The 27,751-nt window shown below is 43.5% G+C and overlaps 1 protein-coding gene across 1 annotated transcript in view; it reads right to left on the bottom strand.

Moving 5' to 3' along the window:
• The window catches only part of ITIH5 (inter-alpha-trypsin inhibitor heavy chain 5), an 84,250-nt gene that overhangs the window by 37,195 nt on the left and 19,304 nt on the right, over positions 1-27,751 (bottom strand). The window contains 5 exon segments of the mRNA XM_070380907.1: positions 1,180-1,296; positions 2,009-2,178; positions 18,169-18,419; positions 20,621-20,722; positions 21,922-22,085. Coding sequence (XP_070237008.1) covers positions 1,180-1,296; positions 2,009-2,178; positions 18,169-18,419; positions 20,621-20,722; positions 21,922-22,085 — 804 coding nt within the window.

Below are 27,751 nucleotides of genomic sequence, written 5' to 3'. Positions count from 1 at the left end.
TAAGATCAAGTTCAATTCTATGTAGAGGGGCACTTAAAGGGGAAAACAGGGGGGACAGAGGGTCTGTAGGAGGTATGAGATGCTGTTTTACTCATCAGACCACATATTTATTGTTAATTGATAAAAACGGATAATGAATTGAGAAAGAAAATCTAAGAGGCCTAATTTTTTGTTGACCATTGAGATATTTGTTGGTATGGCAACCTGCAGTTCTTTCTGTTTTCCACTCTGTAAGTTGGAAATATAAATGCAAATTTATGACATTTCTGATATCAGAGTAGGACAAGGAATAGCCTTTTCCTGTGGTTTGTGAAAAAAAATGTAAATGGCTACATTCAGGTGATAACTTAATTTTTCAGCATAGACTACATGTCCCCTTAATGTCCTCCATCCCTAGAATGTTAAGATTCTTCCTAAGTACTGTGAGAATATGAGTCCTGAATTGTGCTGTGCTGTACTTAGTCACTCAGTCATGTCCAACTCTTTGTGACCCCATGGACTGTAGCCCGCCAGGCTCCTCTGTCCATGGGGATTCTCCAGGTAAGAATACTAGAGTGGGTTGTCATGCCCTCCTCCAGGGGATCTTCCCAACCCAGGGATCGAACCCAGGTCTTCCACATTGCAGGTGGATTCTTTTACTGTCTGAGCCATCAGGAAAGCCCAAGAATACTGGAGTGGGTATACCGCCTATCCCTTCTCCAAGGGATCTTCCCGACCCAGGAATCAAACCAGGGTCTCCTGCATTGCAGGAGGATTCTTTACCAGCTAAGCTACCAGGGAGTCCTGAATTATTGAGATACAGGTCTTTGGTTCTAATCATAGGCCAAGGGGCTGCCAATGACTTTATTTTGTTATTCTCAATGGACACCATCACTGAACAGAATTATTCCATCCACAATGGTGCTATTCAGTGGCCTCCTCATTGTATTCTTATCTCACTCGCATTATCCCCCAGTTCCCTTTATTTCAAGGTGTTTCTGCAGCCCTCTGCTCTCCTAAAACCCCCATGCTGAAATGACAGTTCATGTCAGTGGCTTCCCTGAACCTGTTCAGGAATGTTCCCCACAGGCAGGGACAGATGAATGGTAAAGCAGACATTTTGTGTCAGTTGAATCCTGTTCACCGAGAACATCGCTGTCCTGGACGAAGGTGAAAGAGGAAAAAGAAGCCTGGACTCACCTGGCGGAGTTTGGTTCCCACCATGGAGGCACTGCTGTCAAGCACAAACACCACGTTCTTAGGTAAAGGCGGAAGGTCTTTGGGGGCAAAATAGTGCACAAAATAGCCGTCTAGAACCTGGTGGAGGGAAGAGAAAGCAAAACGGATAGTGCCCAGGTTAGGTAGCAAAACAAACCAAAATGGAGATTCCACGGAACGTCTAAAAGTCAAAGACAGCATGAAACAGAGTCTCGGGCCAGACGCCAGAGCAAAAGCATCCATGGTCCTGATTCCTCCAACTACTTGCTAATTTAATTTGGATAAGGGTAAAATCATTCCTTAAAAATATATCAATTACACTGACTCAACTTAAATCATTCATCTCTTCTAGACCCTTGTCACTCAAGAATCCTGCTTCCTGCATGATCTGTTTTTTTCCTAAGCATCTTTCATGTTCCGACATAAAGATTGCCTGCATGCTGGATGCACGTTAATACATTTTGATAATCCTACCCTGTCTCTGGACAAATATGACTTACAGGAAATTGAGTCATGGGCCAGTTTCTCTAAATTAAAAAGACAGACTAAGTTCTAATTTCATCTAAAGCACCTCAGGGAAAATTAGGTTATAGGTTTCATTTGCCTCCAGATTACTGAAGCAGGAAATAGATATCCCCAGCCTCTAGCAAGAGAACATCCCTGGTGGACTCGGAGACACATTTGGTGTTAAAACAGATTTCCTAAGAGTCGGTAGTTCTCACTCTCTCAGGTGAGTACTGAAATCCCTCATTCTGGGTCTAACTAAAAGTGTCATGGAACCAATGAGAAACAGCAACAACAAACCCATTACCTGGATGTCCCCAATGCTCTGTTCCCTATTGACATCATATCTAACGATGAAATCTCCCAAAATGCCATTCTGGGCGATCTTGGCTTGCTGGACCACACTAGGCTTAAAAACAACTTTGGCAAAAGTTTCATTTTGGTTGATAACAGTAGAAGGAGGTGGCCCAGAATCATCTGTAGGCAAGATAGAAACATAATGAATAACTGAACCTATAACTTTTCTGAAAAGAAACAAGATCTATTTTGCATGGACACAGAAAGTTAGCCTTTATTTCAGGTCTGCATTTCAGATGAACTCCCAAAACTTTGTACTGATAATATATCTCAATGCATGAGATATGTTAACTTGCATTTCATCTCTATGTCTTCTTCTAAATCCTTTCTTACAAGAGTTTTAAAAACACACAAAAGGAGAGAAAATAGTAAAGTGAACTCTCATGGAACCATCATCCGACCCAACAATTATCAACATTTCACCAGTTTTATTTTATCTGTTTTTATGGATCCTCTCACCATTTGTTTTTAATCCTTTGGATGTGCCACATGGCATGTGGGATCTTAGTTCCCTGACCAGGGATGGAACCTGCGCCCCCTGTATTGGCAACACAGAGTCTTAAGTCAGTGGACTACCAGGGAAATCTCCCTCTCACCATTTTTTTGCTAGAATTTTAAAACAAATATGAGGCATCATACTTCAGCCATAAATGCTTCTTTGTGCGTGAGTGCATTTGTGAAGCACAAAAATACTTCAGCCGTGTCTGACTCTTTGTGACCCAATGGACTATAGCCCACCAGGCTCCTCTGTCCATGGGATTCTCCAGGCAAGAATACTGGAGCGGGTTGCCATTTCCTCCTCCAGGGGGTCTTCCTGACCCAGCGACTGAACCCACATCTCTTAAGTCTCCTGCATTGGCAGATGGGTTCTTTACCACGAGGGCCACCTGGGAAGCCCCAAATACTTCTTTATGTATCTCTACAAGAACTTTTTTCAGCGTAACCACAAAACTGGTATCAAATGTAACAAAGTTAATGCTTTGTGCTTTAATATCATCAGATACTCAGCTTGTATTTAAAGTTTCCTGATTCTCTGGAAAATGTCCTAGAATGGCAGCTTTGTTTGACTCAGGATCATAAGAAAGTCCCTACATCACATTTGACTGATATTTCTGAAATCTCTCTTAATCCACAAATGTCCTCTCTCTACCCTTTTACTAGTGCTACACACACATCTTGTAAAACGCCGGTTCTGTCTTCCGTGGAGCTTCTCACGTTCTGTACGTCATGACGGTTTTTCTGTCCTGTCTTTTGGTCCCCTGCTCTCCTGGTCCCCAACTCTGGCTTGAACGTAGTGTCACAGCGAGCAGAAAACGTGCCAATGCCCAGGCCAAGAGCTCATTTAACTGTTCTGGGACACAGTCGGGGTGTCGGGTCTTTCCAATTCCCCCCATGATCTAATGCTCAATCAAGCTTGAGGCTCAAGCTCAGTCCCCTGCATCTCCTTGTGTTCGGAGGGTAGAGCTGGAGGCTGGTTAGATTCAGGTTCAGTGCTGTGGACAAGAACACTCCTGGTGACGCTGAGTCCTTACTTCTTTACCACATCAGGTAGTACGCAATATTGAGTTGTCCACTTTTAGTTTCAGTAAGAGCGCTGGACGGTTCTGATCGCCCATGATGAAATTCCTCATCAGTCTTTCCCTTAACAGATTTATCAGTCACCGATGATGTTTGTTCAGTGTTTCATCAGAGTCGCAAAACGGCGGTTTCTGATTCTCTCATTCCTTCCATACGCAATTCTTCCATAAGGGGTGCTTTTCCTCCATCAATCATTTGGCGCTCATCACGTGCTGCTTGTCCAGAAGGTTTATGACTCTTTTAAAAAAACACTGCCCAAAGCCTTCCCAGCACAAAACTTAGGATGTAAATTAAAATTCCAGAAAGAGGAAGAGATAAATGATTTTTTTCTGTGATTTAAGAAAAATGAGTGAGATGATATACTAAGTAAAGAACAATCTCGTTTTCCTCCTAACTTTCATTTCTTTCAGTAAGACACACTATGGAGAATTATTTCACAGACTACCCACCTTTGTAAATCCAATCAAAACTGTGTCTATATGTTGAGCAACTAGCTTTTTGAGATTTGCATGCATTATGAAGAATAGGAAAATGAGGAATTCCTAAACATTAGTATGTGGAGACTTTTAATCCAGATACTGAATCAAAGGCTGGCTTGAAATTGCTGCAAAGCATCAGATTCTCTTTTTAAGTCTATTCAAGTTGATACCATGGAGTAAGCTGACCAACAATTTTCCATCCTTAATTAGCAAAACAAAAAAGGAAATGAGGCATCATTTGCCCATGGTAATTTGTGTCTAAGAATAAACTTCCTTCTGCTAAGGACTTATTAGACAAAAGTCAAAGGAACTTTAAACATTTCCTTCACCAAAAGAGACAATTAATTTTAAGACACCATTTAGGTGTAACCTTACCAGGAACCACAAGGCAGAACTGATTCTTCTATTTTTAATACTTACCAAGGGCAGGAATTTCAGGACTGACCAGAGAGGTAGTAAACAGGGAAGTCTGTTCTTGCAGAAAGTCAGTTGTAGGTAAGAGAATACTTCCAACAGAACTGCTCATGAGAAAAAGGTGCTGGGAAACTCTCCAGGGGACCATGAAGAGTACCAGCCTGTGTTCTCTGGAGTCGTCTCTCACGGATGATTACTGGTCAGGCACCAAGAGTGAGAGGTATGAAAATACCCTAGCTAAGCACTTGAGATCACAGGAGGGTCACACGGACCTGCACTTGATACCGGGTCCACCTGTTCTCTATGAGATTTGGGGCAGGTTACTGAGCCCTAGTTATCTCATCTGTACAATGGATTTGTGGTCTACCAAACTCACTCTTGACATGGTGGTGATGTGATGTACTTAGCACCATTCTGATTCATGGGGAGCAGTCATGCTTGCTAACATTATCATCAACCAGAAACAGGTACAAAATCGAAGTGACAGTGAATAGACGTGAACAGACATGAAATAATACATCGTGTCACACTTGGGACACTCTATGCAAGGAAGAGGAAAGGACAACTGCTACTGGCAACATGGTTGAATCAGAGTCATTTTGAGTGAAAACATAAGATACAGAAGAAAGTATTCACTATTCCCACTTACACGAAGCTCAGGAGCAGGCAAAACTCACAGCGGTCGAAAGAGCATACTGGGGCCTCTCTCCGCGGGTGGGAGCCTTGCCAACCCCTCCCTCAGGGACCGTCGCAGCCAGCCAGCCCCTGCTTCTTGGTGACCCAAAGGCCATGATCAAGAATGCTGACATGTCAGAGGAGATGCGACAGGACTCGGAGGACTTGCTACTCAGGCACTGGAGACATATAATATGCAGAAGGGCATCGCGGCTCGTATCAAGAAGGAGTGTGGCAAGAAGCACACCCCCACCTGGCACTGCATCGTGGGGAGGAACGAGTTATGTGACACGTGACACCGAACACTTCACTTCTACCCGGGCCAAGTGGCCGTTCTGTTCAAATCTGGTTAAAAGCATGGACTGTACCACACACCCAGTGGTCCATCCAAAAACCGGGACTGCAGCCTCAACTCCAAATTCCAGAGACTGCAGTCTTCAGCCCTGCCTAAGGGAACCCCTCCATCTCTGACCCTTTATTGTGTTCTGTACTGGGCATTCTCTGTACTAGTGTGCTGGGATTATAAAGCAATGGGCAGAACAGCTTACATCTATTTCATGCCTGTCTGCCCCATGGTTTTTCTTTTCAAAATCCATTCCTTGAAAGAAATAAATCTGTTGGAGGAAAAAAAAAAGGAAGTGCATACTGGTTCCTTTGGGGAGGGTAAACACTGACTGGGAAAGAGGATAAGGGGACCTTGTGGGGTGCTGAAAATACTCTACATGTTGACTTGAAAGTAACTGCTAGGTGTGTGTGTGTATATATATGTGTATATATATATATGTGTGTGTGTGTGTGTGTGTGTGTATATATATGTAAAACTTCCTTAAGCTACACACATAAGGTTTATACACTTTATTCTATGCATACCCCAATTTTTTAAAAAAAATTTAAACTTGCTGAAAGTTGCATAGCACAAGAGACTGAATAGTAACTCCCAGGATGGAACATAGTATTATTTGTCAAGTGGACCTCTGCCTTAGGGTGAATCTTTTTGTGTGGCCGTTTATACACTCAGGGTAATACTTGGTGGCATTACACAGTGTACTAGCTGGCAGAACAGGACCAGGGACAGAGGACCAGGGAAACATTTCCTTGTGCAGCGTCCCTAAGTGTGCATGCTCAGTTGTGTCCGACTTTGTGACCCCATGGACTGTAGCCACCAGGCTCCTCAGTCCATGGAATTTTCCAGGCAACTCACTGGGGTGAGTTGCCATTTTCTTCTCTGGGGAATTGGACTGAGTCCAACTCCAGTGAGTTGCTATTTTCTTCTCCGGGGAATCTTTCTGACGCAGGGATCTGAACCCAGGTCTCCTGCACTGCAGGCAGTCTGCTGCTTGGCAGGCAGATTCTTTACCAACTGAGCCACCAGGGAAGCCCTCCACATCCCTCAGCTCTAAGAAAGATGTCCTGTTGGCAGAGGCAGTTTCACAACTCGTCTCTCTAGCAGTGCTCCAGCAAACCCTAGATGAGTTCATCATCTGCCAGGTGATACAGACCAGCTCTACTGTGGTTTTGGACCAGCAGCCATCACCTGGGAACTTGCTAGAAAAACAAGTTCTTGGGCTCGTCCCAGAAACCCTGCAGGTGGGACCCAGGGATCCGTATTTTCACAAGGCTTCCCAAGCGATTCTGGCTCCTGCACAGACAATGGTGGTGTGCCTTTGACGTATGTGAGTGGGTGGCACTAGATTCTCTCTAACCTTCAAAGTTGACACAAATGAGATTTTATTCTCTTTACACTGTGAAGGGGAACAAACCAATCAATTGTAAAGGAAATCAACCCTGAATGTTCACTGGAAGGACTGATGCTGAAGCTGAAGCTCTAATACTTTGGCCACCTGATGCAAAGAGCCAACTCATTAGAAAAGATCCTGACACTGGAAACACTGAAGGCGGAAGAAGGGGGCGATAGAGGATGAGATAGTTAGATGGTATCATTGACTCGATGCACGTGAGTTTGAGCAAGCTCCAGGAGATGGTGAAGGACAGGGAAGCCTGGCACGCACAGTCCATGGGGTGGCAAAGAGTCGGACACAACTGAGTGACTGAACAACAACACTGTCAGGATGTACCTACCATTTCATGTTCCAAGTCTTTCTTGTTGAAATGGTCTTTACAATTACCCTGAATTAATACCATTCATAGTTGAATGAAAGCACCAAGGATTAAAAAGTATAATTTCTCTCTTCATAATCAATTTGACTAGCCTCTTTGATATAAGCCATGAGAAAGGATAGTGTATTATCATTTCAGTTTCCTACTGACCTCTGATGTTTGCTAGTGTGTGATGAAAATTCATGAGATTCCTATAAATGGGCTTCTTTTATGTGCTCAAAGAGTGGGTTGATCCCCAACCGGGTTATTCACCAAGAAGCCCAGTTCCTGAGGTTGACCTCCACCCACTAAGTATCAGACAGTCAATGTGACCCAAAGAATTTTCCACTACCTATCAAAAAAAAATATAAAGGCCCACTGGGAAAAATTCCAGAGAAGTATTTGTAGAACATAAAATCCTCTTTTTATTAGAGAGAGAAAAAAATCAATGAGGCTGCCCTAATGACTGACCAAGATCGAAAAGCAGAATAATACTATTTAGCTTTTCTTCCGCGTGAACAGGGGTCCTGCTGCCTGCCACAAAATCGGAAGCACAATGAGCTAATTTATTAGCAGGGCCCTCAGCAATCATGGGATGTGTCCTAAACATAATGAAGAGTGCAAGGAAACAGGTTGGGAGCAGACCAAGAGAATGAGAACCCGACCCACTTTTCTCATGAGAACCCACATATCCTGGCTTGCCCTTCTTCACACCCACTTGGTCAGGGCTAGCAGTGAACTTCGTGATTACTTTGAATTGGAGGAAGCTGTGTCTTCTCATGCCATCTCCCTGTTTTCAGCCAAGCAAGAGTGGTCTCCTGCAAGGTGACCTTCACGGGCACAGGACTGCCTCTAGGGCAGCCCCTGAAGATGCACCGACTGGTCTGTCTCCACCCACTCTGCCCTGCTTCTCAGGTCATCAGCATCCCCACAAGGCCTTCTTCCTGTCTGAAGTCCCATATTTTTTAACTGGAAAATATTTTTTAGAACCCATACAATAAACTGGAAAATGTTTTTTAGAACCCATACAATATCAAGGGAAGTGGGCTCCAGGGTTTGATAGACTCAAAAGACTGACTTATCATCTCTGAGCCTTAGTTCCACGCCTTTCAAATCCACTTCGTAGAATCATGGTCAGAATTAAATGACATCACATCTAAAAGGAACTAAGGATGGTGCTGTTGCTAAGTCGTGTCAGACTCTTTGCAACCCCCTGGACTGTAGCCTGCCAGGGGGTTTCTGTCCATGGGGTTTCCCAGGCAAGAATACTGGAGCGAGTTGCCATTCCCTTCTCCACGGGATCTTCCTGACTCAAAGATCGAACCCGTGGCTCCTGCATTGCAGGTGAATTCTTTACTGTCTGAGCCACCAAGAAAGTCCCACCAGACACACAATGAATGCTCAATACATACTAGCCCCCACCCTCTTTCCCTCAAGAAGCACTTTGTTATTCTGTCTAGGATGAAAGGCAACTCACGAGAAAAAAAAGACATTTTGGTAACATATAGTTTACATTTTCCAATAGCAGGTTTCTCTATACCACTGAAAACTTAGTAAAAAAATATTCATTATTGGGAGGAAAAAAAGGCACATCATGTGGAACATTCATAACAGGGAATTCAACAATGTCTGGCTTCGTTGGTAAAGAATCTGCCTGCAATGTAGGAGACCCTGGGTTCGATTCCTAGGTTGGAAAGATCCCCTGGAGAAGGGATAGGCTACCCACTCCAGTATTCTTGGGCTTCCTTTGTGGCTCAGCTGGTAAAGAATCTGCCTGCAATGTGGGAGACCTTGGTTTGACCCCTGGGTTGGAAAGATCCCCTAGAGAAGGGAAAGGCTGCCCACTCCAGTATTCTGGCCTGGAAAATTCCATGGACACATACACGACTGAGCGACTTTCACTTCACATATAGGGAATAACCTTTATAAAGGTTGTGGAGGTAGTGGTTTCTCAAGAGTTCCCTGAAATTACATACAGAATTTGGCATGAAACGGTACATGTATACTTTTTTCGGGACAGATGTCTGTAGCTTTCACCAGATTCTCCAAGGAGCCCTCTTAAGGTATAGAACCACACATACAAGTGGTATGAAGTATTCCTATTCTTGGGACTTCCCTGGCGGCCCAGTGACGAAGACTCCCAACGCATGGGACCTGGGGTTCGAGTCCTGGTCGGGGAACTGGATCCCACATGCCACAGCCAAGAGTCTGAGAGCTGCAGCTAAAGATTCCACGTGACACGACTAAGACCCAGCACAGCCACATAAACAAATAATTTTTAAAAACTCCTATTTTCCCCACCGATTCTATCTTGTACTGATAAGACATTGTTTATTTTGCATAAAGGGTGAAAAGAACAGGATGTTATTTACAGACAAACATTCCCCTCCTAGACGACCACATGGGGGGAAAGGAAAGCCAGTTGCTATGTACAGTGTCTAAAGGTGTAAAGCAAGAACCACAGTCAAGGGCATCAGTTGAACGCTACTCCCCTTTCGGTCAACTGATGGGGGATTTCCTGGCCTCTGTTTCCTGTGGGCCTTGGGTTCGCCCACTGTCAGGGAAAAGCAGCCAACACCCGGGGATTTTACAAAAGCATTTCCAAACATCTCATTTCCCCTTGGAAAAGACGTCAAACTGCCTGTGTTTGTTTATGTCACCTGCTCACCTGGGCTCCAGTGGGGAGATTTCTTCAACAAAGGGAATGAAGAATTGGGCAACTACCCTCCTTCATCGAAAAAAGACAAATTCAGGCCAATCGGCAGAGTGTTAACAGAAAAGGTGATGGGGATATAATTACGCCATGGTGACTAAGGTTAATAATACAGTGGTGCTCTTGCCTGGAAAATCCCAGGGACGGGGGAGCCTGATGGGCTGCCGTCTCTGGGGTCGCACAGAGTCGGACACGACTGAAGCGACTTAGCAGCAGCAGCAGCAGCAGCAAGGGAGCCAATCTTAAAAGTTCTCATCTCACACATACACACAAATTCTGTAACTGTGAGGGATGTCACCTAGGTTTACTGTGATCGTCATTTTGCATCATATACAAATATCAAATCAGACATAGAAAACAAATTTATGGTTACCAAAGAGGAACGGGGAGAGGGATAAATCAGGCTTTTGAGATTAACATATATACTATAAAATGGGGTGTCTCCGACGGCTCAACAGTAAAGAATTTGCTTGCAATGCAGGAGATGCAAGTTTGATCCCTGGTTCAGGAAGCTTCCCCTGGAGGAGGAAATAGCAACCCACTCCAATATTCTTGCCTGGAAAATCCCACAGACAGAGGAGCCTGGCGGGCTACAGTCCACAGGGTTGCAAAAGAGTTAAATGCGACTTAATGACTAAATAGCAACAATATATATAAAATAATAATCAAAAAGGATCTCTGCTTAATATTCGGTAATAAACTATATGGAAAAGAATCTGGAAAAGAAGGTTCCGTGCATGCTAAGTCACTTCAGTTATGTCCGACTCTTTGTGACCCCATGGACCGTAGCCTGCCAGGCTCCTCTGTCCACAGCAAGGATACTGGAGTGGGTTGCCATGTCCTCCTCCAGGGGATCTTCCCGACTCGGGGATCAGACCCATATCTCCTATGGTTCCTGCATGACAGGTGGATTCTTTACCAGTGAGCCACTGGGGAAGTCCCTGAAAAAGAACAGATACGTGTATACGTAAACTGAATCACTTCGTCGTACACCTGAAACTAACTCAGCGTTGCAAATCAAATGCATGTCAATGAAAGAAAAACACTTTTGTGAATTTTTAAAAACTGCCCACTCTAAGTTATTCAAGGGCCATGACAAGGGCCGTGGACATCGTAGCACAGAGCAGGAACATGGTGAGGACTCGCTGTGAGCTCTTGGAACGTTTAACGTGGACACGGCTCAACACGTCAGCACATACTCGGGCAGGTGGACGGAGGGGCCCTTCAAGAGGACCATCTTGAAAGTGTTTTGATGGGTGTGGCAGTGCTCTAGTCAAGTCATGGCACATGCTTCCACCTCTGGTTTCAGTCACACCTGTGGCAGACAGTGCCATTTGCCCAGACAACATCCCACCTCGTATAGCAAACTAACACAGCAGGGAAAAGGAAGAAGCAGAGTGAGGCATCCTGAAGAAGAGGAGGATGCTTACAAGTATTAAGTGAAAGAGAAGGTCACCCTCCCGGGTGGCTCCAAGCCATCCTGTTCACAGCTGACCCCCACCCAGCTACAGCCGACGACCAGACGAGATAGCGTGGGTCCTCCTATTAGCATTAAAAACAAAACAAAACAGACCCGACTTGGAGCCAAATGATTCATACATCAGTGATTTCTGCACCGAACAATGTTGGAAACCCTCACGTAACAGCCAGATTGCTTCCTGGCAAAGGTACAGAGGCCAAGCGGGGCCATACCCTTCCAGCTGCAGCCTGGAGACTGGATCCCGGGGAGGGACATACGGCAGCAGGGAACCGGAGCTGGGGGTGAACCGTTAGTCACAATGCAGGCTTTAATAGCGCAGGGAGGCCAGATTTAGCAAAGAAAAAGAATGCCCTATCACATCTGAATTTCAGATACACCACCAGTGACTTTCTAGGATAAGCATGTCTCAGATACTGCATGGGACACGTTGTTTACTTGGAGTTTCAAATTTAAACCCAGCATCCCCTCTTTTATCTGGCAATTCTGGAAACAAGTCTTCTGGAACCAAACTCTGCCTCCGAATCCCTCCTTCACAACAGAATAAGAGCCATACCCAAGATCTGGAGAACTTAACCAACTTAAACCAGGCAGGGGGTGACAGAGGATGAGGTGGTTGGATGGCATCACTGACTCAAGGAACATGAGTCTGAGCAATCTCCAAGAGGTAGTAAAGGACAGAGAAGCTTGGCATGCTATATACAGTCAGTCCATGGGGTCGCAAAGAGTCGGACACAACTTAGCAACTGAGCAACAACAAACCAGGAAGGTGTTGAAACCCCAATGGCATCTACATTGTTGACAGTTATTTATTCTTAAATTCTCTTAACAAATACTTACTGAGCACCCATTCTATGGCAGGCACCATGCTAGTTGCCTCCATTACAATCCCGAGAGCCATTACAGCAAACGGCAGGGTCAGGAGGTTACCAGACCAAGCAAAGGAAAAGAAAAATATGATTTTTAAACAGATTCAACCAACTCCTCACTGGTGTCTACGGATACACAAGACACTGTAGATACACACAAGTCTAGCCGGCAGTCAAAGGTGACTTGAGCTTGCAGGACTCAAGACTGGTCATTAATTTATCCTCAAAGACCCCCGCAGAGTCAACAATCTCATCTTCCAACATCAAAGGTAATGAAACTGTATTTCTAGTGCTTCTCTTCTTTCTAATGAAGCTTTCTTGGTTCTTAGGATTATTTTATGGGAACCTGACCTAGGAGTGATACAATTAAAAAGCACACTGTAGGCTGAGTTCCTGGGCAGGTAAAGGGTAATGAGCACACATTCCTTGCAGAGCACTTGGTGGGGGCGGGGGCGGGGTGGGTGGGGGTGGCACGGGTATGGGTTCTAAAAACCTAAAGCATAATTTTTTTTTTTTTTTCAGAAAAGATACAAGTTAACTTACATACAAACCAGAAATACACCCACAGACATGGAAAACAAATTTAGGGTTACCAAAGCGGGGAAGGTGGGGTAAGGGAAGAAATAAATTAGGAGTTTGGGATTAACATATACTACTATATATGGGCTTCCCTGGTGGCTCAGACAGTAAAAAATTTGCCAGCAATACAGGAGACCCCAGTTTGATCCCTGGGTCAGGGAGATCTCCTGGAGAAGGGAATGGCAACCCATTCCAGTGTTATCTCCTGGAGAATTCAATGGACAGAGAAGCCTGGCTAGCTAAAGTCCATGGGGTCGCAAAGAGTCAGACACGAGTGAGCGGCTAAGCACAGACAGTACATAAGGGGAAAGGATCTGAAGAAATAGATACACATGTACATATAACTGAATCGCTTTGTTGTACACCTGAAAGTGACACGACACTGTAAATTAACTATACTTCAACTTTTAAAATGGTTAAAGATAAATGAATAAAATAATTCATCTAAAAAAAGCTGCTTCTATGGGTCAGGATCCTAATAGAGTTCATGTCCATACATTCTGCCGGGAGGTCCAAAGTAAGGCTCCTAACATTTACCAACTGTCAAAACCACCTGGGGTGCTTTGAAAAATGCAGCTGTCTGAAAAGAGAGACAGAAAGTGGATTAGTGTTTGCCTGGGGCTGAGGCTGGAACAGGGAGTGACTGCAAAGACGCACAAACAGCTTTTCGGGGTGATAGGAATGTTCTAAACTTGGATTGGGCTGATGGTTGCGCAACTTTGCAAGTGTACAAAAATTACTGAGTTAGAAGACTTAAAATGAGTAAATTTTATGCTATGCAAACTTAGCCTCAATAAAACTGCTTTTTTAAAAAAAGCAAAGAACAGGACTTCCCTGGTGGTCCAGTGGTTAAGAATTTGCCTGCCAATGCAGGGAACAAAGGTTCAATCCCTGGTTTGGGAAGATCCCACATGCCCTGGAACGACTAAGCCGGTGAGCCGCAGCTACTGAAGCCCGATGCCTAAAGCCCGTGCTCCACAGCAGGAGAAGCCACAGCAACGAGAAACCCGGACACTCCCACTAGGGAGCACACCCCATCCACCACAACTAGAGACAGCCAGACGCAGCAATGAAGATCTAGCAAAGCCAAAAGTAAATAAATAAAAATTTTAAAAAGAAATGAGCAAAGAATATAAAGGATAAACTATGCAAGTCACAGAGCCATATCTGTTTAATGGTAGGAAAAATTTTGAGCATTATTCTTGAGCATTACAAATAAATAAATTAAAAGCACTCATAAAATTTTCAGTTTCTCATGGAATAGACTCAGAATATCACACCTCAAAATACAGTTATCGAGGCCTTAACCTGGGTAAATTCTAATTCAAGTGTTTGAATGAGGACTCAGTCATCTGTTTTTTTTTTTAACCTCTCCAGATGACTCTAGGGTATAGCCAGGTTTGAGCATCACTGATATAAAGCCAAAGGAGATGAAAAAGGCCCTTAGGTACCTTATTTCTAATATTGTTTATCTCATTTTATTTTACTCCGAGCCATCAGGGATCTGATCATAAAAGAAAATTTTATGGCCCCAACCAGTTTTTTGTTTTGCTTTTTTTTTTTTTTTGAATCATGGAAAGGACAATAGGTGCCACAGGACCACAAGAAGTTTGAGATTTTAACCTAGAGAGTGAAGTAACCAGCTTTAAACCAATCACATAGATGGAATATTTATCCAGGTTATGACTTAAGATCGTCAGACATCCAGGGATGCTCCAGAAAAGAATGAATTTCAAATACTCTTGTTCCATTGAGCCCCCAAATCATCAAGTTACTGAGGGAGAAGGAAGCAGGGTGAAGGAAGAGAGAGGGAGTGTGGTCTTGCACTGAACACCAATTTGTAACCTGTTAGAGTTTGAACCACACACACAAGTTAACTGTTTTAATAATCCAGAAAGTAGAATGCTTTGACTTGCAAATTACGTCTCACAGCATTGGCTTTCACATTGAGACAAAGTTCATTCATTTATGGTTCAATAGCCATGGGCTGAACACATCAGACAAGGAAACTGAGGCAAAAGTAGGTTCCACAGCTTTTAGGCTTTCTCTTCTTTTTATGGACCTAGGGGGAGACATGGAATCTGAACTCACACCCTAAGTATTTTACAAAAGCTCCCAGGGAGGGCTGTCCTAGAAGTCTGGTGTGCACAAGCCGAGTCTAGTAGCTAGCACACAGTCATTCTTATCTAGAACTGCTTCTCTAACAATATCAGAGGGTCCAGTGGATAGAGATTTGCTCAGAGAACATCCAGAAGTCTGATCTCAGCGGCCCGCACTGGCTCCAGTCCACATTCACACGCTCGCAGCCCACGTCCGGGTCTCAGTTCTATTCTAGCTGCATCTCTGCCCGGGTGCTTTTGGAACACATGCAACAACATCCAGGCACAATCACAGCATCCTGTGCCTCTGGCTCCTTCCTGCAGCGGCTGTTTTGCAGGAACAGCAGCAGCTGAGCTCTGGACCAGACTGAAGAGCAAAAAGGGCCCCAGTCCACCGCACCTGGCCCAGGGAACGGCCCGTGAGATCTCTCGCTCTGCAAGGCCAGATATCTGGTCTGGTGCAAAGAGCCAGGAAAACAATTTTCTTAAAAATAAACAAATTCCCAGGAGATCAATGGTCTGGAAACATTCCTCAGAGATTCCCACAGGCCCTGCTGATAAGCAGTGAGCAACTTTACAAACAACCATCAGGATTCAGACCTAGCCCTTACAGGATGACCCACACACCACCACACAGACACATCTTGGAAGAGTCATGGTGGTTCTGAACCCGGCAGGGCACACAGGCACTTCATTTCTAGAGCAGGATAACCATCCTTCCCATGTGGGATAATTTCCTGATAAATTATGATTAGGAAAAAATGAAATTTTAAAACATTCTTTGTTATTAGTTTAGGTGTGTATTTTTTTCATTTCTTTTTTCCCTTTTCTTCTCTACTTTGCAGACACCTAATCAGCTATCTACTCTTTAAAAGGCACAGTGTTTGATACCGTACGGAGGGGCTTTCCTGGTGGTCCAGTGGCTAAGACTCCATGCTCCCAACATAGGCAGTCTCGGTTCCATCCCTGGTCAGGGAACTAAGATCCCACATGCCACAATTAAGACTGGATGAAGCTAAATAAATAAATGATAATTTTTTTTAAAAAAACTAATACAAGATGACAAAGGTTAATCTGACAAAGTCTTGTTTCAAAATCATTTATGATCTAATAGGAGAGATAAGATTTGGAGAGGAAAAACTAAATAGAAGGTAATTGTAATAATGATGATGATTAAGATTTTACTTGGCATGAAAGCTTCTCAATGACCCTGAGAGACGGTTATAATCCCTATTTACAGATGTGTAAGCTGATCTCACAGGGCCCAAGTCATTTTTTTCAAGGATATTAACTCTTAACTGATCACAAATCCATTAACCCCACCTATGGTGACCTCAATGATCTAAGAATGATGTCTTTTATCTCATATCATTTCTGAATGTCAGGTCTCTTGACAATATCTTTAACTTTTGATGAGATCTGGACGGACTGCAAACTCAGTGCTTGGAGTTAACTTCTAACAAAGACCTGCATCCATGCTCCAGTCTTTGAGAGCAAACTACCTCTCTCATCCAGAGTCGTTCACTGAACTGCGTGCTGGGGGCACAACTAGGTTCCATACCGTTTACTCTTCCCACTAACAGCTCCAGGTCTTCACTATTTTCCCCTCAAGTAAGATTAACAACATTCTCTTATTCCTCATGTCAAGGCATTTCTCTTGTCTCCTTACAAACTCATCCCTAAATATTCTCGTATGAGAAGGCTTCTTGGGCGACTCTGCACCCTCCTTGCAGTCACAGGGGTTGAATTCAGGTTCTGTATTTTCTGCGATCTCTTATCACTCAGCCTTTCCCTGACCTCAGGGTCACAGGTACCCAAAGCCTTGTCATTTTAACCCTGGTGCAATTTTGGGGGCACATCTGTATCGTTATCCAACTTGACGTTAGACCTTACAGATATATTTAGGATAAGGCCGAATGCAAGTGAATATTAAATATAAACTATTAGTTGATGTTAATATAGCAATTAAATTAGATTGAATTTTTCATGATCATCTCAGCAAAGAGTGCTACTTAAAAAATTAAAATATAAGGGGACTTCCTTGGTGGTGCAGTGGTTAAGAACCCGCCTGCCAACCCAGAGGACATGAGTTCAACGCCTGGACCCGGAATGAAGATTCTACATTCTCTGGGGCAACTAAACCTCAAGGAACAACTACTGAAGTCCGCTCGCCCTAGAGTTTACCATCTACAAGAGAAATCCAAGTACCACAACTACATAGAGCCCACACGAAGCAATGAAGACCTAGCACAGTCCAAAATTAATCAATTAGTTAACTTTAAAAAAATTAAAATCTGAGAAAAACTCAAATTAAGTGATCCTGCTGATGAACACAAATGTCTGGGTCTAAATCAAATTTCCAGTACATATCTTTCTCTAATTTTAGAAAGAATATAGCACATTAGTTAGATGTTTCTGTTAATGTTAAATGTTTGTTTTGATAACACAGTATTTAAAAATAAGGTAAAATAAAACAGTATTAGAAAATGACCCCATCATCCCTCACCCATAAATGATTATTTTATATGACTTCCTAGTCTTTGGTCAGCTTCACAGTTACGATATTTAACATTAAAGCGTACATACAAATGTGTCTCTTTTTTCTTTATCATATGATGAATTGTTTTTACAACCCCAATTTACTAATCACATCCATGTACTTGAATATTTAGGATGAAGGAGTGCTTTTGCTACTACAAACATTATCAAACACGTCCATATATATAATCATCCCAACATTTTAGATGCCTCACCAAGGGTGGAGTCCCAGAAGCGACACAAGAGTGAGAGATGATGAGAACATTGTAAAGTCTCCTGATAGAGCACGGCTTTAACAAAAGGCATTGCTGGGACTTTACTGGTGATCCAATGGTAAAGTGTCTGCCTGGTCAGGGAACTAAGACCCCACATGCCTCGGGACAACTAGAGTCTGTGCCACAGCAAAAGATCCCCTGAACTGTAAACCAGACCCAATGCAGCCAAATAAATAAATTTTCTCTAAAAATGCACAGGGCACTGTCTTTGCTTGGCTGTTGTCCTTCAGATCCTTGCTTCACCCTGGGCCTGGACGGCAGGGGCACCATCGGCTTTAACGCCGGGACACCTGAACACACCTGCTGGCACCTCTCACCTGGCCCCCGGCCGCTGCCCCTCTGCCGGCTGTTCTGCAGCCCCAGCACCTCCAGCTCCGCGATGCCTGGCCTCTCCAGCACAGTCACCTCCACCGTCAGCCGCCCCACCAGCTGCTGGGGTCGCACGCTGACCACGTGCTCGTACTTCCCCAGCCGTCTCTGCAGGAGCTCCTCGTAACTCAGGAGGAAGGCAGCCTTGTCCTTGCTGGGAAGCACCGCAGAAGCTCTGAATGTCTCCGTTCCCTTCTCCCTGGAAGGAAGAGAAAAGGCAATGGGGGATCAGAGAAAGCCAGGCACCCTCAAGTCCAGGATGGTCCCAGCCAAGCGCTCTCAGTGAGAACCCTCAGCATTCCCTACCAACAAGCCACCAGCCACTGCAGCCATCCCCACGATGCACCCTGAAGGGCTTCAGGATGGGGGAAATAGGAGCCTGACCTATAGTTAATTATAGGTTATAGTTAGAGGTAGCTAAGGTGCATACCTAAGGACTCATTTCAAAGAGCCCAGACTCTTGCACCTTCCCATACACAGAAAAGCACTAAAACCATTCACCTGAGACATCTGGATTTTTTTCTGATTAGTAGGCATGTTCTGATATTCAACTACATTTATTTTTTCAGTAGAACCTCCTCCATATCCTAGTCCTCCCTTACTTCTCTGGAACAGTCCCTCAGAGCTACCTGAGAGATGGTCTCCAGGGCTATGGTCCTCAAAAATGCCCCCAAGAAAACATAATCCTCGACCTCCAGGTTGCGCGTAACTTTTTCAGTCGATATTAGAAAGAAAAACTAGAATTTAGCTTTGGGAAGAGAAGCAAACGCCTGCATTAAAGGAACGTTATACGGGTTCGAGGAATCCTGAAGAGCAGAGAGTTCAAAGACCACGGAAACCTTCTACTTCTTTCTCCCTGACGCAGACCCGAGGGGGCAAAGGGGAAGACGACTGACACAGGTGACCCCAAGGAAAAACACACAGGGCCCTCCCCGGTGGTCCAGTGGTTAATACTCCACACTGCCAACGCAGGGCTGCCAGTTTGATCCCTGGTCTGGGAACAGAGATCCCACATACCAGACGAGGCATGGCCAAAATAAATTAATGAATAAAGTAACATTTTTTTTAAAAAAAGGAAAGCAGATACATGCTGTGATCCAACTGAACAGAACTGTGGCATGATTCTGAACAATTTGTGAAATGTAAAAAAAATTAATAATAATCCTCATAAAGCCCACACTATTTTCTCTAGATCCTGTGATCGTTTTTCTTCAAAAGGAAGAGATACTTTTTTCAACTGGGCTAGCAGAGAAGGAAACAAATCTCAGTATACTAGGTGGCTCTGCAGTTAATGTTATTTACAGTCATTCAAAGTGAATTGACTTATTGGTCTTCAATGTTTGGATTCAGTTTATAGACAAATAATTCAAATACCATGACAGATCAGAATTTAAATATTGATAATTCTGACAAAGCAAAAGTAAATGATTAAGTAGGAAAAGAAAAGGGTGACATGCAGGAGAGAGAATACTACCATTGAAGATATCAGGGCTCATCTAGGATGGTATAACTCTGCTTATACTGAAGAAGAAAAAGAAATAATACAAAAATTTGGAATGCAGAGAGGAAGTGGGAGTATTATAAATCTGCTGAATCCTCTTTCTTCACAGCAGAGAATCAATAATCAATATCTGATTTTTATCAAGAAATTTTTTAAAAAGCAAGACTATAGTCAAAGTTATGGTTTTTCCAATAGTCATGTACAGATGTGAGAGTTGGACCATAAAGAAGGCTGAGTGCTGAAGAATTGATGCTTTCAAATTGTGGTGATGGGGAAGAGTCTTGAGAGTCCCTCAGAGAGTAGGGAGATCAAAACAGACAATACTAAAGGAAATACTCATTGAAAAGACTTTTATGCTGAAGATAAAGCTCTAATACTTTGGTCACCTGGTGAGAAGAGCTGACTCACTGGAAAAGACCCTGATGCTGGCAAAGATTGAGGGCAAGAGGAGAAGGGGGCAGCAGAGGATGAGATGGTTGAATGGCACCACCGACTCAATGAACATGAGTCTGAGCAAAGTCTGGGAGATAGTGAAGGACAGGGAAGCTTGGTGTGCTGAAGTTCATGGGGTCGCAAAGAGTTGGACATGACTTAAGTGACTGAACAAGAACAACAATCATAATATTTAGAATAAGGGAGGTAACTACCATAAAACTACAGAAATATCAGAAGTGGATCTTTCTAGGGCATGAGAACTGGGGGATGGGGGTGAGTGGGTTTTTGATCATAAACCTTCAGCTACTATATTGTTAACCAGTTATATTATATATTCTTAATATGGTAAAAATAAAAAGATAAATCCTTGAAACAGGGTGAAAACAAGATGAGAAGTCAAAGAGGTAGAAAACTTGACACTTGGCTGTAGTGGACTTTTAATTCTTGAATTCAATGGTACTTACCCATTATCTTCTATGGTTTTATTCCTCTTCTCTTTCACCTTATCACCATTTCTCTTTTCTCTCTCTGTAATTTCTCCCTGATACACCTTGTCTCCAATAAGCCTGAAACACAAGAGACAGCTGTGTTGACTTAAGAGAACGAACTTATGGATGTCGGGGGGAGGGATGGGAGGAGGAATAGTTGAGTTTGGAGGGGACATGTACATGCTGCTGTATTTAAACTGGAGAACCAACAAGGACCTAGTGTGTAGCACAGCGGACTCTGCTCAATGTTACGTCGCAGCCTGGAAGGGAGGAGAGTTTGGGGGAGAATGGATACTTGTATATGTATGGCTGAGTCCCTTCACTGTTCTCCTGAAACTATCACAGCATTGTTTATCGGCTATACCGCAATACAAAGTAAAATCTTTAATTGAAAAGAAAAAAAGAGAGACAGCTGTGCTGCCAGCTTGCCAAGACAAACTCAAGCATGGAGCTCATAACCATGACAACCCTAGAAAATATTTTTGTTTGCCTCCTGGATATGCACTGAGAATGCATTCCAGACTAGGGCACTACCCTTGCATCACTCATTTCGTTCTAGGGCAAATTTCAACAGGTCCATGTGTTAAGAGCCAACCCATGGTGCCTCTGATTCTCCAGGAGGGACACAGAAGACCTGCTCAAACAAACTTCCAAGAAGATGCACCAACTAGAATCCTGCCCAGACCTAAAATTAAACCCACACACCTATTTTGCATCTCTTTACCTCTTAGTTCAGGTGAAGAGAAGAAATATATGGTATCTAGTTATCAAAGGTTTATCATGCTGGCTGGTCCTTCAGATGTCAGCTTCAAAACTGACTCCTCTGAGCCACCTCTCCAACTCCCCGACCTAAAAGAGCCCCCTCAATCCTACCTGTCATCTCTATAGCACTCACTACTGTCTGAAGGCAATCTCATTATTCATCTGTTTGCTTATTTGTTTCTCCCCAGAGGAATTTCTAGAGCAGAACAACACTCATCTTTTTCAAAGAAGTAGACCAATCACCCAAGTGTGCCTGGCCCGGGGTGGGGAGACATTTGTTGGAGAGAAAGAAAGAGGAAATGAAGGGGACGAAAGAAGAGATAATAAAAAGGAGGCAGGGGGAAATGGGGATGGAAAGAAGAAGGCAGAGTGGAGGGAATCAACCTTCTTTCCCATGGACAGTCCTTTGGGTTGAGAATTTATATATTCTCAGGGTCAAAGGCTGTGGTCCTCACAGCATCTCAGGCTCCCCCTGACCACTCTACAGAGAAATCTTCATTCCAGGGTTCACCTACGCAGTGAAGTTAGTGATGAAAGCTGCAGCTGGAATCTGCATCTGAAACGTGACTTCCTGGTCCTCAGAGCCTCTGTTGAGCATCCTACAGGCAACTGTGGTGAAGGCATAACGGGAGATGATGGTAGACTTCACTGAAAACTCCGTCATCAAGGGTTTCGTTTTCTGTTGGAATCAAAACACACAGTATGCTGTGCACTTGAAAGAATCACAACACTGTAAATCAGCTATACTTCAATTTTTAAAAAACACAGTATTTTCCACACACATAGCCCACAAAAGCATGATTCAACCATTTGGGGGTAGCGATGGTCTTTTTTTCTGTAAGAGAAAATCATCTTCAATTTGGGAGTCCTTGAACTTGTGATTGATTTCTTTCTTTGTCTTGTCCTGAGTTCCTGTGATTTCCCCCTTCACTTGTAAGAAAACCACAGCTGAACAAGCACACGACAGAGAAACAACCCGCTTAGCCCAGCTTTAAGAAATGAACCCAGTAGGATGGATAAATTAGAGACTGGGATTAACATATACATGAAAATGAAAGTGAAAGTTGCTCAGCCATGTCCGACTCTGCGAACCCATGAACTATACAGTCCATGGAACTCTCCAGGCCAGCATACTGAAGTGGGCAGCCTTTCCCTTCTCCAGGGGGACCTTCCCAACCCAGGGATTGGATCCAGGTCTCCCGCATTGCAGGCGGATTCTTTACCAGCTGAGCCACCAGGGAAACCCAACATATACACACTACTATGTATAAAATAGGGATTCCCAGGCGGCACTAGTGGTAAGGAACCTGCCAGCCGACGCAGGAGACCTGGGTTCGATCCTGGGGTCGGGAAGATTTTCTCGGAGGAGGGCATGCAACCCACTCCAGTATTTTTGCCTAGAGAATCCCATGGACAGAGAAGCCTGAAGGGCTACAGTCCATGGGGTCACAAAGAGTCGGACACGACTGAGCGCCTTAGCACACACACACATGTGTAAAACAGATAATCAACAAGGACCTACCGTAGAGTACAGGGAACTCTACTCAATACTCTCTAATAATCTATATGGGAAAAGAATCTGAGAAAGAACGGATATATGCATGTATGTAACTGAATCACTTTGCTGTATACCTGTAACTAACACAACATGGTAAATCTACTTCAAAAAACGCTTTTTTAACTGTAAAAAAAAAAAAAAAAAAACAGACACATGCAAGTTTTCCAATTTAACAGAGTTAACTTTGCTTAAAGAATTTAATACATTATTGGGATTTTATAAATATGTGAAGCACATAACACTTTTATAAATTTTTAGATCACATTTCTAGGATCACTGAATTGATCACAAGATCACAGCATGCCTAAAGAAATTCTCATACTTCCAAATTAATTTCAATATCCACTTAGAGAAATGATACTGTGGGGTTTTTCCGTTCAGATGACAATCCCACTATTATACAATGAAATCAACACTGAGCTCAAGAAAGTATTTGGGGAATTGGAACCCCCAAAAAGGAAAGTGTATGCTAATTACATTTATCCCTAAAGCTTCTGATAAAGGGCAGTGGCTAGAAAGTGCAAATTTAAAGGCTGGTTAAAATTATTCACTGATCTCTGTGCATCCATAATACGTGTATATGCTTCTATCTCTTTGTATTATAATTTCAGCAAAGTGTCTTCATCACAAGCATTGAGCCAAGCCAGAGTAGGGGTGGGGTTGAAGGCAGAGTTTTGGAGACTATTCATCCGGTGGCTGAACTTAAAGTAGAAAAAAAAAATTAACCGCATTTGAAAGATTTTCACCTAAAAAGAAAAGAAGTTCTCTCATTTGGTCTGAGAAGGAATTATTTCAAAACAATGGTTCTCAAGATATGGTCCACAGATCAGCAACAACAGTATTACCCAGAAACTTTTGTTAAAAATGCAGAAACTTTAACACATATATGTGGAATCTATAAAAATGGTACTGATGACCTATCTGCAGGGCAGGAATGGAGATGCAGACACAGAGAAGGGACTTGTGGACACAGTGGGTAAAGGGGAAGGCGGGATGAACTGAGAGATTAGCATTGACCTATATACTGTACCGGGCTTCCCTGGTGGCTCAGCTGTAAAGAATCTGCCTGCCAGTGCAGGAGACCCAGGAGAAGCAAGTTTGATCCCTGGGTTGGGAAGATCCCTTGGAGGAGGAAATGGCAGTCGACTCCAGTATTCTTGCCTGGAGAATCCCCATGGACAGAAGAGCCTGGTGGGCTACAGTCCATAGGGTCCCAAAGAGTCGGACACGACTGAAGCGACTTAGCCTGCACATTTACACTACCACGAGTGAAACAGACAGCTAGTGGGAGCTGCTGAATAGCACACGATGCTCAGCTTGGTGCTCTGTGATGAGAAGAGGGGTGGGCCGGGAGGGTCGGAGGGAGTCTCAAGAGGGAGGGGATATATGTATACATACAGCTGATTCACGTTCTTGTACAGCAGAAACTAACACTGTAAAGCAATTATCCTCTGATTAAAATATAAAAAATTTTAGAAGAAGAAATGTAGTTTCTCGGACTCCACCCCAAACTCACAGAGCAAGAATCTCAGGGGCCAGGCCAGCAATCTATGTTTCAACATGCCCTCTAAGGGACTCTGATGTTTGAGAAACACTTTTTAAAATTAATATTGCTAGATGACACTTCATGTATTTCTGCTATAGTTTTATAATATCTCTAAATTGAGAGGGTTTCCCAGGTGGCTCGGTAGTAAAGAAACTGCCTGTCAAGAATGAGACACGGGTTCAACCACTGGGTCGAGAAGATCCCCTGGAGAAGGAAATGGCAACCCACTCCAGTAGTCTTGCCTGGGAAATCCCGTGGATGGAGGAGCCTGGTGGGCTATAGTCCATGGGGTTGCAAAGAGTTGGACACGACCTAGCAACTAAACAACAATATAAATTGAGAGGGCTTGAATAAATCACCAAAATTATGTCTTCTTTTGAGATCCAAGAATATAAAGCAAAGCCAAAAGTAAGGAATAAAGCTTTGGATTTTAAGAAATTATTCCTGAAATCAGGAATAACTGATGACAAAATATTCTTTATGTACATCTGGTCTCTTTAGGACAAAATCTGCTGCATGACGCCACGGTGTCTGGAGAGAAATTAATACAACAGTAAAAACTGCACACCCTCTTCGTCTCTTTAGATGTTTGAGTTTACAACCCTGCTTTAGTTGGGAGTTGCCCTTGAGCTGCATTTAGATATTGGGTTAATTATTCCAAACTCTACGCTCTGTCTCATCATGACACATTTTACTGCTTTTGTTTTGGGAACTAGACTTCTGCATATTAGAAACACCCCTGAAATGAAGAAGTTATAGTGTAAGCTGCAAAGACAAATATGAAGAAAAAAAGAAGAAACTCAAGTCCAATCCCATCGCTTAACCAACGTAAGATCAGGATAGGGTACTTGCCTCCAGTCACACAGGGGGAGCTAAGAAATCCAGAGTAAAAAGAAATGAGCTATCAAGCCATAAAAAGACACAGAAGAACCATAAATGCATATTCCTAAATGAGAGAAGTCCATATGAAAAGGCTACGTACTGTATGACTCCAACCCTATAACGTTCTGGAGACGGCAAAAGTACAACTATTGCAGGGAGGGGCAGTCTGTGAACACTCGAGTCCAGGATTTCTAGGGCAGTGAAGATACTCAGTTTTGTTGTTGTTGTTCAGTTGCTACGTCATGTCCCAACTCTTTGTGACCCCGTGGATTAGAGCCCACCAGTCTCCTCTGTCCATGGAACTCTCCAGGCAAGAATACTGGAATGGGGAGCCACTCCCTTCTCCAGGGAATCTTCCCAAGCCAGGGATCGAACCCTGGTCTCCTTCATTGTAGGTGGATGGATTCTTTACCATCTGAGCCACCAGGGAATCTCAAATTCATGTCCATTGAGTCAGTGATGCTATATAACCATCTCATTCTCTACGGCCCCCTTCTCCTCTGATATGATAATGATGGATGCATGCTAAGTCGTTTAAGTTGTGTCCGACTCTGTTCGACCCTGTGGACTGTAGACCACCAGTCTCCTCTGTCCATGGGATACTCCAGGCAAGAATACCAGAGAGGGTTGCCGTGCCCTCCTCCAGGGGATCTTCCCAACCCAGGGATCGAACCTACATCTCCCTCGTCTCCTGCATTGGCAGGTGGGTTCTTTACCACTAGGGCCACTTGGGAAGCTCCAATAATGATGGATATATGTCACTGAACACTTGCTCAATCCCATAGAATGTACACCACCAAGAGTGAACCCTGAGGTAAACTATAAACTTTGAGTGATTATGATGGGCCAATACAGGTTCATCTTGGTTAAAAATGTCCCATTCTAGAGAATGATGTTGACGATAGCAGAGGTGATGCCTGTGTCAGGGTAGGAGTATATAGGAAATCTGCGCTTTTCTCTCAACTTTGGTTTAAACCTGAAACTGCTCTAAAAAATAAAGTCAAAGTCTTAACGATACTTTAAACAAAACCCAGCGTAAGAATCGGGAGTCCCTAACTTCCAATCCTGCCTCTTCTGTTAAAGGATTGCAGAAGCTGGCCGCTCAAGGCTTTCACAGCGGTCACTGTTAGACAGCCAGTAAAATACAAAACTGCCAAAACATCGTAAATACAACGCTGATTTAAAAGCTACCTGTGAACCTCAGAGTTATCATCCCATCAGATCATGAGCACTCCAGACAGGGCAGGGACCTGAATGCCTTCTGCACTGGTGTCATCTTCTGACATTTCCAGCCCCCCCCCCATTTTTTTCTTATCAATTTATCACTTCTTTACACAAAAGTTGAGTACTAACATAGAAAAAAACCTTGTTAAGTTTACGTCTTTGATAAGCAGAGGACAGTTCTAGCATTCCGAACAAAGCTGAGCTTCTTTTGTAGAGGGTCTCTGCCCTGTACTGTTTCTGATGTAATGAAAGATCGGCTACACTCGGTACCCTTGAGACTTATCTTTGATGTCACACTGATTTGTTCTCATTTATGAGATAATGATCAGTTAGAATTTCACTGCGACTAAAATGTGACAAAGCACAGTTCATGGCTCATGGCCCCAAGAGATGAGCTGAAAAAAGTTTCAAGAAACTATTTTAGTGTTTCTGCGCCTGCCTTGTTACTGGTTTCCCACAGGAGGCTGTGTTATTGACACAAATACCCCTTGTCTGGCCGTGATGGCACTGTCTGCTGAAAATCCATTAACATCAATTATGCACTCCTGTATCCCCATCCCCGAAAGCTTGCCCTGCCCCTCTTGGACTGCAAACACGTGGAAAAGAGGGCTCGTGACCTTTTTCTTTTTTTTTTTTTTCATGCACAGCTCTCAGCATGGAGTCAAAATCAAAACCAATTACAAAACTGAATTTTCTGAATCTCGAACAATTAAAGAAAAATATATATCCCCCCAACAGGAAATGGTAAGAAGTAGTATTTAGTTAAGTGCAACTCTACATTCTAGGATGGATCGGGAAGAAATATTAACATACAATCTGTTCTCTCAAGGCGCGGGGGGAAGAAAGCGCAAAAAAATAGGAAGAAACACAGGAAGATACAAGGAGGCATATGTATTTATTTATTGGCTAGAAGACTTTCCACAGTCCAGAAGGAAAAGAAAAACGGTGAAGACCGTAGGAGTAAGAAAAAGCTTTTTAAAGAGATATAGAATTTGTATGGAGTGAAAGAGAACAAAAAGAAATTCTAGAAATGTAAAAGACGTAGAAACAAGAGAAAACCAGAGCCCATTCCTGGCATAAGAATAGAGCAGTTTAGTTAGAGAGGAGGGCGCGTGGGGTGAAGAATATTGGCCAG

Source organism: Bos mutus, chromosome 13 (genome assembly GCF_027580195.1).
Source record: "Bos mutus isolate GX-2022 chromosome 13, NWIPB_WYAK_1.1, whole genome shotgun sequence".
Taxonomy (NCBI): Eukaryota; Metazoa; Chordata; class Mammalia; order Artiodactyla; family Bovidae; genus Bos; species Bos mutus.
Note: the sequence above shows the minus strand (reverse complement) of the source record. Positions and strands in the feature narration are given on the sequence as shown.